This window comes from Globicephala melas, chromosome 2 (assembly GCF_963455315.2).
Source record: "Globicephala melas chromosome 2, mGloMel1.2, whole genome shotgun sequence".
NCBI classification, from domain to species: domain Eukaryota; kingdom Metazoa; phylum Chordata; class Mammalia; order Artiodactyla; family Delphinidae; genus Globicephala; species Globicephala melas.
In genome coordinates, this window is record NC_083315.2 from 137,640,076 (window position 1) to 137,654,154 (window position 14,079).

Genomic DNA, 14,079 nt, shown 5'->3' on the forward strand with positions numbered 1-14,079 from the left:
TATCTAAGAAATATTTACCTAATCCAAGGTTCCAAAGATTTTCTCTGATGTATTTTTCTTGAAGTATTAAAGTGTTAGGTTTTACATTTAGGTCTGTGATCCATTTTGAGTTAATTTTTGTATAAGTTACAATGTGTGAGTTGAAGTTCACTATTGTGTATATGGACATCCAGTTACAGCACCATTTGTTTACACTGAGTTTTGATGATTTATCTATTTGTGTGTCAGAGTGTCACTTTTAAAGGCCATTGCTTTCTGAGTTTTGACAAGGGCCCAGGAGTTGCCCTTCTCACTAATAGAAGTGGTCTGTAGGAAAGAGGGCTTGGCATATTCACTTCCCACTGAATGACTGTTACAGAAAGTATGCACAGTACATCCATTTCTATGTGGGACCTCCATGGCCCTCTGGCCTCAGCCCTGTCATGGTGGATATTCTGTAAGTGCCTTAGATGATGACAGGGTAACCCAGGCCCTGATTTGGAAGGCCATAAAGCTGACAAGGAGAGTGACTGAATGACTGGATCTGGGATCTAGTGAGCCTTGGAGCCCAGAGCAACAAGCTGAAATTCTGCAGAAAAAATATGGAGCTCTTAGGATTTGGGGCCTAAGCACTGCACAGGATGTGAGAAGCAGAGCCTTACAGCATGTAGAAAAGATGCAAAGGTTTTAGTTGATGGCAAACTCAAGCTGGGTCACTGGGGCTTCTCAAAGTGTTCATGAAGTCTGTAGCTGCATCACTAAAGGGCACTGTCACTGTTGAAATCAAAGTTGGTGATAATGTTGCTTTGCCCTGTTAGCGTCTGATGCACCTGCGGGCTGATGTTCACTCTTTCATGGGAATGTGGAGAAATTGGAGCATATCTGGAGGAAACCAATCAGAATGGTAAAGGAGGAGAAAACCATGTCCTTTATGAAGCTGCTTGGAGTATCCTTGCTTGTCTGTTAATTTACTCATTCACAAAACCATTTCAGTCCTCTTATGTGCAAGTCAGGGTCCTAAGGGACCAGGGCATAGTGGCTACAACAACGAAGGGGTTCCAGCAATGGTCTCTATAATGGTGTGGAGTTGCCCACCTGTCTAAAAGAGGTCTCAGGAGGTCTTCCTGTAAAAAGTGAGTTTTGAGTTGATTCTCGATAGACAAGTAAGAGTTTGACAGGTTAAAAAGAGAAGGATTTTCTAGGTATAAAGATTGCATGCCTCAAATCACTAGGCAATAAGCTTCAGACAGGTAATGTATATTTTTCATCATTTTGACTACATTCTCCATTATGCTGTCTGACCCGTAATACATTTTGTTGATCTCTAAGGTTATAAATGAAATAATGTGCCTCCCTGAAGAGTCTACAAATAATTTATAGATGCTGAGATATGGGTTGTGTGTGTTTGGGATGGTAAGGGACACAGCATATGGGGCTGTGTGCCCTGCTAAGGAGTTCGGCTGTTATAGAAGGGAGAGGACACATAGAAGGATTTTAAGTTAGAAAGTCACATGGTCAGATTTTCATTTTTGAAATGTCAGTGGTAGCAGCTGGGGGATTATGAGTCTGGAGATGGAAACCAGCTAGAAGGCGCCTGCAAGGGGCAAGGTGAGGCAGGGCAGGAGGAGTGGAGAGGAAGGGGAAGGTTTAAGAGAGGCTCAGAAAGTGCACTTGGTGGGATCTGGTAGGATTATATGCACATAGTGAGGAGCCTGGGCTGCTGGGGAAACGGGGGAGTCATTTGGGGGTACATGATAAGACTTTGGACTCTGGACATGTTGAATTAAAGGGACTTGTCTTAGTGAGACACTGAGATGGAGACTTTCAGAAAAGGTGCATATATAGGTTTGAGAATAAAGTGTGTGCTTGAGACTTAGGAAATGAATGTGACTACACCCTCTCGGAGGTTCTGATATGTTTGTTTTTTCTCCTACTCCTACGCCCAAAGAATGTCAGGTGGGTTTTGAAATCATAAGCCTGAATCTTCCAATGGAAGGAAAAGAGGACTCAGGAGCAGCAGGGTTTAAAGAGAGATTCATGAAGGAGGAAGTAGGCAAGAACATCAGATACTGGCAGACGGGTCAGCTGAGGGGAAGATGGACACATCTTTGGATCTGACCATGGGATGTGACAAGGGTTACAGGAGCTGTTTCAGTGCCAGAGAGAGGCAGGGGGACAGATTGCGGGAGATGGCCTGGGCGTTAGAAAGTGTAGAGGGGAGGTGATGATTGTCTTTACATATATGACTTATTCTCTTTGGCTGCCAATTTGGATAAGCCTTTTGGGGTGAAAGTGATAGAAAACCCTACTCAAACTGGCTAAAGCAAAAGGAAGTTATGGGCTCAAATAACTGAAAATCCAGAAGAATCAAGCAGGGCTTGATCTACGGCTTTAAATGACATCAAGACCCGGTCTCTTTCTGTCTCTTAGCTCTCCCTTCTTTATTGACTTCATTCTCCAGCCCAGTGTGGTAGTAAGAATGGTGCCAGACACTCCCAAGTGTATGTCCTTCCAGATTACAGTTCAGCAGGAGTGAGATCGTACTTCTTCCTTGTAGATCCAGGATTCCTGATTGGACCTACTTGGATTTTGTGCCCAAACCTGCACCAGTGATTGAGGGTTGAGAGGAGCAATTACTCAGATGGCCAGATGTAGGGCATATGCCAGCTCCAGGCCCGTCATCTTGGCCGAGGGAATTCAGTGCTCAGTTTGGCAAGCCTGGGTCACATGTCCGCTCTGGAACCAGCAGTAGACTCTCAGCTGAGCCATGGACTAATGTGAGGGCAGGGTGGTTCTCCAATCAAGCTGAAGTGCTCTTCCCAGAATCTGCAGAGCTAAAGTATGCATTACAGCAGTAGGGGACAAAACTAGGGTCAATGAATGGAAGCTATTGGTCACTGCATTTCTGCTGTTAGAGAAGGATCTTCTCTGGGGTACAGGAATGAAAGACGCCAGCTGTGGTGGAAGTGAGTTGGCTGTCACTGGAGGTGTCTAAGCGGCCACCACCATGTATAGATGCCAAACCATCAGCACTGTATAGGTGAAGCAGATAACCTCGAGGGCCGCATTTTCAAACTGTTTCTCTGTGATGCACTAAGGAAGACGTTTTACACCAAAACCCAGTGTACCATTCTCACGCGTATAAAACCGCAAACAGAATTTTCATGGCGTGGTGCTTTTCCTTACTATTTGGCTTGTTCATATTTTCTGTTCCACTTTATTCTAGTTGAAAATCCCTGTTGTGTGCAACCCACTACCTGGTTTTCATGTCTCACTAGTGAGTCTCGACCTGCAGTTGGTAAAACCCTGTTCTAAGGTCAGAGGTCTTAGATGGACTAGGCTTACAGATGGCGTTTGAGTCTGACATTTCCACTGTGATGGTGACTTGGGTCAAAAATGAGGCTCGAACCTGTTGCACTGTGAGAGCTCCTGATTCTGAGTGCTGGAGTCTCCTGCTGTCTGTCAGAGCAGCTCCTGCCCATGTGGTGGCGTAGCCTTCTTTGTTTTGTGGGCCCTCGGGCAGTGTTGGAGGGAGTTTACGGGCTGGATCTCGGAGGTGGCCTGGCAGTTGGGAGGCTGGCAGCAGCTCCTTCTGTGCCAGCAGCAGTTGATGTTGTGAGATCGAATGTGTGTGCATGTATGTGGCTCTGCCAGGCTTTTATATTGAAGATGAGGGAGTGGCTTTTAAAAATAAAATATTTTTGACTTGAAACAAGTCGAGGCAGAGAGTGGAGACAATTAGAGACTGACATCCTGTTTAGTCATCTCTCCAGAGAGCTCTATTTTCAGAACTGTTCTATAAAGGTTCACAAGTGGTGTTAAGATAGTTAAGGGGCTATTGTTAAGTTAGTAGTCGTGATGCAAGAAGCTGATTTGAACACTGGAGTGAGTTATGGTGTGGTAACCACACTGATAACAGACTGAATGCAGAAAAAGGCAGCAGGGTTTATAAGAATTGGCTGTTATATAGATGAAGCTCTCCCAGTCAGTATAAAACAGGCATCTTTTATTTCGAAAAAGCATAAACAGGGTGTAGTACTTAAAAACAGGTGGTGGTGAGCTCTAGGGTAAGGTCAGTGCATTTCTTTTCTTCGGTATTGGTCACCTATAGATACAATACAAACAGTAAATAGTACTGTTAAGGCTCTTTGAGATTGTCTGACAGAAGCCACGTCGGAAATGCTGAATAACGACGTTATGGACTTGGAGATGGGAGCAGTGAAGCTGGGCATGGTTAAGGACCTTGCCCAGAGTGCAGAGCTGCTGCGGCAGTCAGACTGGAGTCCGTGTCCTGGTCTAGTTTGGACGCTGTACCATGTGATTCTACCCAAAAGACCATCCATATCTATACTCAGCTTCTCTGAACCTCCCTCTCTTAGACGAAAGGTCAAAGGCAGAGCTGAAGCGATAGGCTAAACCTGACAAGATTTTATTTAAGGACAATTGTAAATTTATGTATCGGAGCCCCAAAGAACCTCAGAATCCGTGGCTTAGAGGTGTTCATGGGTAGTTCAAGGTTAGCATGAAGAGGGCAGAGCCTGCCTACCTGGGCCAGTGTGGTCAGAGCAGATACAAAGGGTCCTGCCCCATCCTGGGGCCATGCTGTGTGAAGGTCTTTGGGAGACGGGAGTGTGTGCAGAGGACTGGCTCTAGTGAGAAGACGTACCGCTGCCTCGTTGGCAGAACGTCTGTCTTGTTTTCTCAACTCATAGATAAGAACTTGAAGGAACGTTGATGTTCCCATGAACAGTCGAGAGGAGTGAATGACAGCTCACGTACTGCCTCCCCTGGTGCTCCCTGAGGATGAACTGCACTCAGGTGGAGATGGTGTAGACAGAGACAGCACTCTTCTATTCAAACTCTTTACTTCCTCAAACTAAAGGTACGCGGTTGCCCATGGCATTGGTTCGTTGCCTTTATGTTGCCATTATTTCTCTACTTCAAACTCTTGCCACGTGGTTTAGCAAAATATTGTTCTTACAAATGGTGCACATCAGTTAGGGGCGTCTCAAAAATAGTGACCACGTGTATGGTTGCTCATCAATATCACAGAGAGCCAAAAGGGAAGAGGAAAACACTCGAGAGAGGGAAAACATTGCACGGTTTCGTTTAGATCTGCTTTTCATCCGTTACAGTTTCTTGTGCTGTCACTTGTTTCCTGCCCCTCTACTGTTCAATGAAAAACATAGATCTGATTTATGGCTGTGATGTGTGCCTTGAGGCCTGTCTGTCAAGAATTATTTGAGGCCCACAAAAAAATACTTCAAAATTAGCATATAACGTACAATTTTTTTTCTCTCTTTCTAGGTGGATCTGGAGCCAGAAGGGAAAGTATTTGTTGTAATAACCCTAACAGGAAGTTTCACTGAAGGTAAGAATGAATTTGGGGTGGTTTCAGGTATTTGTGTACTCTTAGTTCATACTTAGTAGGAATTTATATCATGGAGCATATAAAAAGAGCATTTTGTAAAAGACGCTTTAAAAATTGACTGTATAAACCAGGTTGGTTGGTATTTTGTTGTCTAATGGTCTCTTGGTTTGGGTTGCCAGATTAAATATATTTGCTAACTCTGGCAATCTTGTGTTTTGTTTAACATACTCACTGAGGTTTTGTTTTTATTCATCATCATCTTAGTTCTTAGTTCAAGAGGTTCTTGCCTCTTTTGGTTCATGTCTATTAAACTGTATTTTAGATTTTTGGCTTTGGACCAACCTTTTAGTTTGCCCTAGGAGTGTATTAAAAATTTAAGGATTGCGTTTTCTTCCTTATAATCTTTATCTCATTCTGTCCTTTAAGGTATTCTGTTCCTCTTCCCCTTGCGCTACCTCCATCTCCCATTCCCCATATTTAAAAAATCGAGGTAAAATTTATATACAGAGAAATGAATAGATCAGAAATGAAGAGTTTGGTTTTGACAGATGCATACAACTGTGTAACAAGTGCTCCAATCCAAGACATAGAACATTTTCATCCCTCTGAAAGTTCCCTGTGTCCTCTCCCAGTTAATCCCCTGCTGCCAGAGGCAGTGAATGCAGTGTTTTGCTTTGTTTCTTCACTATAGGTTAATTTTGTCTCTTCTGGAAGTTCATATAAATGGAACTACATAGCAGGTTCTCCTTTGTGTCTGATTTCTTTTGCTCAGCATAATTTCTCTGAGACTCACTCATGTCATTGTGTATATTAGTATTCTGTTCCTTCTTACTGCTGGGTATTCTATTACATAAATGTAGCACAATTTTGTTTGCTTATTCTCATCTTGATGGACATTTTGGAGTTTTCCCTGTTTGGGGTTATTATAAAGAACGCTTCCATAAACATCCTTGTACATAAATTACACTTTGATTTTTCTTGGGTAAATACCTAGCAGTGGAATTGCTGGATAATAGAGTAGATACATGTTTAACTTTATAAGAAACTTTCAAATGGTTTTCCAAAGTGGTTGTATTCTTATATTCCCACCAGCAATGTATGAGAGTTCCAGTTACTCTGTATCCTCCCCAACCCTTGGTATGGTCATTCTCTTAAATTTTAGACATGCTGGTGGCTATGAAATGATATCTTGTAGTTTTAAGTTGCATATCAAATTCCCTCTAATTTCTGTCTCTTTTCTGGTGGCCCTCCAGTGTTTCCAATTAATTGTTTCAGAATGTATTTCTAAATATCTTAATTGTTTTGGGTGGGAAGATTAGTCCATTACAAGCTACTCCACCGTTACTAAAATCCTTGCAAAGATCTGTGAATGTGTGGCTTCGTGGTTTGTCTGTTTGGTGTTGGCATTTTGCAAATTGAGGACACTTTTGAGAAGTGGTTTTCTCTCGTCTCAGCCAACCCTTCTCATTCATGTGGGCAAATTGTCTTAATGTTAACATTTTTCAAGTTGTTGTCTCAATTGTCACATCTTATCTTTTGAAATTAGCTGAAACTTGGGATACTTGAACATGAAAAACTGTCCAGATTACAGTTTGGGGGTCTTCTGCCTGCTCACAGGTCTTTTGGTTTGGCTTGGTATCTTGAACATATAGGATTTGTGGGAAAAAGGAGTCTGCTCGTAACTCAGTCAAATAAAATATAATGTAATATTACAGAACATTGCTGATAGAACATTCTTACAGCACATGGAACATGGGTACAGCCATGGTATAGACAAGCCCAGCAGTGAGAATAGAGGTGTGAATGAGGAGTGAGATTCTGAATGTGCTGAACTACGTTTTTGCACTGAGTGACAAGGGACCAGTGGAGTAAGGCCATGCCTGTTAGACCAGGTCTGATGGTGCCATTGTTGTTACATGACATCTTTGTTTTAGAGTTACACCAGCTCTCTAGGACTAAATTTTATTAAGTTTTTATCTTCCTTAATTTTACACTAGAAACATCAGAACAGTGGCTCTGGAATACTCCTCAGTATTCGCATAGTATTGGGTTGGCCAAAAAGTTTGTTCGGGTTTTCTGTGTTACAAAGGAACTTTTTGGCCAACGCAATATTAATTTATTAGTTATAGTGATAAGAAGAAAGGAGTGTTATTTGGGGTGAGTTCTTACCAGGTCATTGCAATTATATTCCTTTCGGAGGTGACCCTGCGTAAAATGTTGAGGCAGGCCGAGTTCATCTTTGGTAATTCCACCTCCCCTCTAAGTCCTTCCTGTTCTCTGCCTTCCACTGTCTCTTACTCCAGTAAGATGCCCAGTGATCTCCTCTCTCCAGGAACACTTGCTAATAAGGAAGACAGTGAATTCATGGACTAATTCACACTAAAATGATAGTGATCGCTATCTTAGCACTCTACCCTTCTTAGGTGTGCCTGCGTAGTTTAAAAGATGCTGAAAGAGCTGTTTTATCCATGAGAAATAGATTTTTTTAATGTTGAAATTTCAGGATCTATGGCATCACGGTGTGGGCTGTATTTTAGAAGCTCAGGTCTGTTCTCTTTGTCTGTGGGAGCCTTGCCTTGTCAGTTTGGCTCCTAGGCCGGGGCTCAGCTTGAGCTCGCACGTTGCTGCTGCCTTAGGGCACAGCTTCCTTGTCACATGCAGACAACGTGATGGCTGCCTCTGTGTGTGTTACACAAGGAGGGAATGGAGCCTCCCAGCCCACACACACCTGCCTCAGCTATGGCAGCACCTGGACCCGGCACTGTGAGAATGTCCCTGGCTTGGCCTCTCACCTGTCAGCCACCCTAGACCATCCCTGGCCATAAAGCGACAGGTAGACTGATAGAACATTTGGAGCTCTAGTTTCCATCTGGGATGCTGAAGGGTTTTACATAAAGAAGCAGGATGAGGTCAGGCTTGCCTGGTGTGGCTCAGGCTGTGAAGGGGGCACTGGCCTGGGATCCCAGAGGGATTGTCGAAGATCAAGAAATGTTGGTTGATGAAGGAATGAAATAATGCCACATGCAGCAACATGGATGGACCTAGAGATTATCAGGCTAAGTGAAGTAAGTTAGAGAAAGATAAATATCATATGATATCACTTGTATGTGGAATCTGAAAAAATGATACAAATGAACTTATTTACAAAACAGAAACAGATTCACAGATTTAGAAAACAAATTTATGGTTACCAAAGGGGAAAGGTTGGGAGGGGCATAAATTAGGAGGTTGGGATTAACATATACACACCACTACATATAAAATAGATAAAAAGGACCTACTGTATTGCACAGGGAACTCTACTCAATATTCTGTAATAACCTATATGTGAAAAGAATCTGAAAAAGAATGGATATATGTATGACTGAATCACTTTGCTGTACAGCAGAAACTAACACAACATTGTAAATCAACTATACTCCAATATAAAGTAAAAGTTAAATTAAAAAAAAAAAGGAAGTGTTGGTTGAGCCTCGGCATGCATCTGATCTATCTCACAGGGTTATTTTGAAGGTCAGGTGGTAGAATGTGTAGGGAAATGCTTTGCAAACTGTAGAGTGCTCTGTGAAGGTACACTAGTGGTTCTTATCTCTGTGTTCCTGTTGTCACAGCAGCAGCAGTCCTGTCATTCTCCCCACCCCTGCCTGGGACCCCAAGTACACTCAGCAGGTGTGTTTTATTTCGACACCGCCTTTATTTTATACTAGAAGCTTCGAGAATTTAGTGGACAGTTTCTAATATGATGTTGGCTTATTGCCATGGCTGTTTCCCTTTCATGGCCTCCTATAGGGGTTCTGCCATTAGCCCAGATGTTATAATCCCAAAGCTCTCCTTTAAAAAGCAGTTGCTTAAATGGAGCTGTGGTCTGTGATGTACAGGACTGGCATTAGGAGCTACTGACTACTCCTTATTTCACCCTGTCTCCTCTTTTCATCTTTCATTAATTGTGCTGAATTAGTAGCTAAGGCAAAAACGTTTTTATTAAATATAAGACATGACTGAGAAATGACATGAGAAATGCCTGCTGGGTACAGACCTGTGATCTCATCACAGATGCTGGGGAGATAAAGATGAACAAGACACGGACACTTGAAGGAGCTCATAGGAGGCAGGCAGATGCAGCCCATGTTTGCAGTGCAGGGGCCCAGGTCCCAGCATAGGAATAAGTCCAAGGCATGGTGCTGGCTGGCAGGAATATGTGATTGGATCAGCCAGGAGATTTTAGAAGAAGTTTCACAGGGGAGGTGATGTTTAAAGCAAGTTGGAATGATCCATAGAAATGTCGCAGGCCGGGGAAGATGGTTCAAGAGGGGATGATAGTTTGTTCACAGGCATAGGGGTGAGAGAACAGTGACGGGTTTCAGAGACTGAAAGTAGCAAGAGGGGTGCCGAAGGTGAGGGAGTGCAGTGGGAGGTGTAGCAGAGACTTGGGAGGGCCTCATGCGTAGGTTTGCCCGGGACAGTCTGAGTTTGTCTGCTATACCACTGTAACTACTAACAGTGTCACCTTTCACTCTCAGAAGGGTCCCAGGTTAGAGGATAAATTGCATGGTCACACACTACTTCTAGGCTAGTAGACGTGATGGGGTGCCAGTGAAGGGTTTTAAGGAATGAGAAACAAAATCTGACTTGGTAGCTGTGGGTACAAGGGGCTTGGGGCTGGGGGCTGTTCAGATCATAAGAGGAGACAGGGGTGTAGACAGCCAGTAAGAGACAATTAAAGCTGTCTGAGGGAGATGTTACTAGAGCCCAAGTTCAGTTGGAATCTGCAGGATGGATGGAGAGGAGGGGACTATGAGAAATATATAGATCTCGAAACCAACAGGAATTGGCAGTTCATAGGGTGTCAGGGATGAATAGGGATGAGACCCAGATGATGCTCAGAGGGGTGTGGCGTCATTCACCAGAGCAGAAGCATAGGAATGGAATGTGATGAATTCAGCTTTGAATGGGTGGAGTTTGAGAAGCTTGTGGGAAACCCGAGTGGAGATGTTTAGGAAGAACTAGCAATAGGAGTCTCGCGTTTGGCAAGAGATTGAGGCCTGAGATGTAGCTCTGGGTGCCAGTGGGAGACAGGCACAAGGATGAAGGGTAAGAAGATTTAGAGAGAAAGCCAAGGTTGACTAAGAGCAGAACTCTGTGGAACACCAGTAATTAAGGACCTGGATCACAGATTATAATTTGTCAAACTCACCCAGACTCTGCTGAAGGTTTACTTAATGAACACCCATTTTGTTAATATCCTCATTCAGTAATATTTGAGCGCTTACTGCATGCCAGGGACTGTTTCGCCAGGTGGTAGAAATTGGCATCAAAATGGTGATAATGAAGTCTGGAGAAAGGACAGAACATAAAAGTCTTTTTGAAAAGTCATACTTGAATTGGTGTTAGCAGTAGTAGCTTCACAATTTGATGATCAAGTATGCTGTGTATAGGTTTATGTTTAATGCTGAGGTAAGAAGATGAGCCTGCTTAAAAACCTACAGTGAGGGCTCTTCATTAAACGGAGATGGAGCAAGAAAACGCTTCGTGGAAGTCTGTCACAGAGCTGAAGGCATAACATTATCAACGGGGTCAAAAACCCATCACCATTGTTCCTCTTAAGAAAGGTGTTGGGCTTCCCTGGTGGCGCAGTGGTTGAGAGTCTGCCTGCCGATGCAGGGGGCACGGGTTCGTGCCCCGGTCCGGGAAGATCCCACATGCTGTGGAGCGGCTGGGCCCGTGAGCCATGGCCGCTGAGCCTGCGCGTCCGGAGCCTGTGCTCTGCAACGGGAGAGGCCACAACAGTGAGAGGCCCGCGTACCGCAAAAAAAAAAAAAAAAAGAAAGGTGTTATCACTCTTGATCAGATACCAAATTCCCCTCAGCACTGCTGTCAAGGCACAGTTGAAGTGATTTATTCTTTGGAAAGGGCTGTCTCATGTCCCTCTTTATTTCATTCTGGCTAAGCCTTTCTGGAGCTAACAACTGGATTGGTCACGTAACCAAGCTGAAATTTATTAAGGCGATGAAATAGACCTGGATTTTTAATGCAACCTCTAGATGCTGTCACTGTGGCCCTGTTCGATTGTCACTATTTTGGACTAGTTCTTACCTGGAAGAGTGGAGTGGCAAAAAAAAGAAAAAAAAACAGATGAAGTACTGATGAAAATGCATTGAACTAACCTCATAACTGTTATAATTGGAAGAGAAGCAACACAAAGAAGTTAAGTTAAAGTAGTGATGTGCCCTCAGGTGAGAACAAATCAAAAAAGATGTTGCTGCATTGTAATGCTATTAAGAAATACAGTCTAAGATTTGAAGTTGATAATGTAGTTTGCATAAGTGAAGTTTGCCTGGATTCAGGGTACGTCATACTTCAGTGATTGGCCCACAGAGCAAGTACCAGACAATGTGTGTTTCCTCATGGGAGCACACCACTCCATCTGTGGGGTAGTCTTGTCAAAAAACCCAGCCCAAATCTGGTCAGTCTTCCACATCTAACCACCATTGTAGACGAAATACAGTGGATAGGGGCACATTTTAAATGACACCAGGAGATGCAATCAGCAAAACCCAAACTGTGGAAAATTTTGATAGGACAAGAGACTTGGTTCCTTTGACCAGAAATTGGAAGAAAAAAAAAGAGAAGGAAAATCAAAATAACAGAAGAGAAACATATTAACCAGTTTCAACATATAGAACATGTCAAACACAGATTGCAAAACAATAACTCCCAGGACACAGCTGGGAAAATGGGAACAGTAACTGTATACATGATGATATTAAGGAATTATTAACCTGATTTAGCAGTGATTGTGGCATTTTGGTTGTTTAAAATAGAGCGTCTTGGGCTTCCCTGGTGGCGCAGTGGTTGAGAGTCCGCCTGCCGATGCAGGGGACGTGGGTTCGTGCCCCGGTCCGGAAGGATCCCACATGCCATGGAGCGGCTGGGCCCGTGGGCCATGGCCACTGAGCCTGCGCGTCCGGAGCCTGTGCTCCGCAACGGGGAGAGGCCACAACAGTGAGAGGCCCGCGTACCGCAAAAATAAATAAATAAATAAATAAATAAAATAGAGCATCTATTAGAGATACATATTGAAATGTTTACTGATGAAATGATAGCTGAGATTTAGTTCAGAATATTCCAGAGGTGGGAGGAGGGGAGATAGGGTACAGATAAAACCAGATTAGCCACAAGCTGGCTGTTGAAGCTGGGTGATGGTTACATGTAGGTTTATTATAAATTTCTGTCTACTTTTGCATGTGTTTGAGATTCTCTTTAATAAGAAATTAAAATTACACATTTAAAAATCTATTTTCTAAACAAAAAACAGAATCTGGGTTGCCTCTGCAACATCCAAATGATGCTTTAACTTTGAACACATGCTACCTATTCTCATTTATAAATTAAAGCTGGTGTTTTTTGTCTATATATTTTATCCTTAATTCCCAATTTTTATGTATTACAAAGAGGTGAGTTAAAAAATTTAAATGACTAAAGTATTTCAGAAATATTTTAAAGGTTCTAAATAAATACTAAGCTGTGAGTCAAAAACTGCAGGTAGGAAGAGATGAGTAAGATAATTCCCTTCGTTCTGTTGTAAAGTTCTCACTCATAATGAATGACAAGTGAATCATCTCCTATTAAATATTACATAACATTTTGCCCTTAGAAAGTTTAATTTTAAGATAGTTTCCTAAAAGAATAAAGTAAATCAAAAGAATTAATGGTAGAAGTATCTTTATGAAGATAGTAAGATGAAAGTTCTTTGTGGACATGTTTCTTCCCCAGAGTTCCCAAAACAAACTTGAAAGTATTCTGCACCAGTTTAGGAGGAAAAAGTAACTTCTTAAAAGACAAACAAAAATGCCACCTGACAGAGCACCTGTCATTTGTGGATTTGAAGCTCGTTGAGAAAACTTCGCTAAAACTTTGAATCGCCCCCTTCTTTCAGGCTCTTATTATGTTACTTGGAACTAATAACACATTTCCCCCTGGGAAGAATATAGAAAGTGCTTGAATTTTGGTATCTGCTTATTCTTTCCACTAAGGCAGTGCATTATAATGTAGAGTAAGATTATGATCTTTTTGAACCATTTTCACTCAAATTTCCTGTGTCAAACCACTGGTTTACACATAATTATGTTCTCTGCTAAATCATCATGGCCACATGTACCAAGGTCGATGAAACGTGTTAACTGCTTGAAGGCTGCAACCCCCAGTTTCTCACTGTATCTGACACCCTCAGTGTGTGTCATTTTTAAAGGGGAAAATGTTATCTCTGATGACAGTTGTTTTTTAGTATTCCTTTCTCATGTTTCAAGCCTGGTGACAGCTTGTTGATATACTTTTTCTTAATTTAGATTTTTTTTTTAATTTTTAAATTTTATTTATTTTTGGCTGCATTGGGTCTTTGTTGCTGCATGCAGGCTTTCTCTAGTCGCGGCGAGCGAGGGCTACTCTTCCTTGCGGCGTGCGGGCTTCTCATTGCGGTGGCTTCTCTTGTTGCGGAGCACGGGCTCTAGGCATGAGGGCTCAGTAGTTGTGGCTCACAGGCTCTAGAGTACAGGCTCAGTAGTTGTGGCACACAATCTTAGTTGCTCCGTGGCATGTGGGATCTTCCCAGACCAGGGATCAAACCCATGTCCCCTGCATTGGCAGGCGGATTCTTAACCACTGCACCACCAGGGAAGCCCCTAGATTTTTTTTTTTTAATGTATTCTTTCTGTACATTTATCCTGAGGGAT

The 14,079-nt window shown here is 42.8% G+C and overlaps 1 protein-coding gene across 1 annotated transcript in view; it reads left to right on the forward strand.

Moving 5' to 3' along the window:
• Window positions 1-14,079, forward strand: part of PRKCH (protein kinase C eta) — a 220,270-nt gene that overhangs the window by 67,106 nt on the left and 139,085 nt on the right. Inside the window, exon 2 of the mRNA XM_030855165.2 lies at window positions 5,287-5,350. Within this exon, the coding sequence (XP_030711025.1) occupies window positions 5,287-5,350 (64 nt within the window). The remainder of the gene's footprint in view (window positions 1-5,286; window positions 5,351-14,079) is intronic.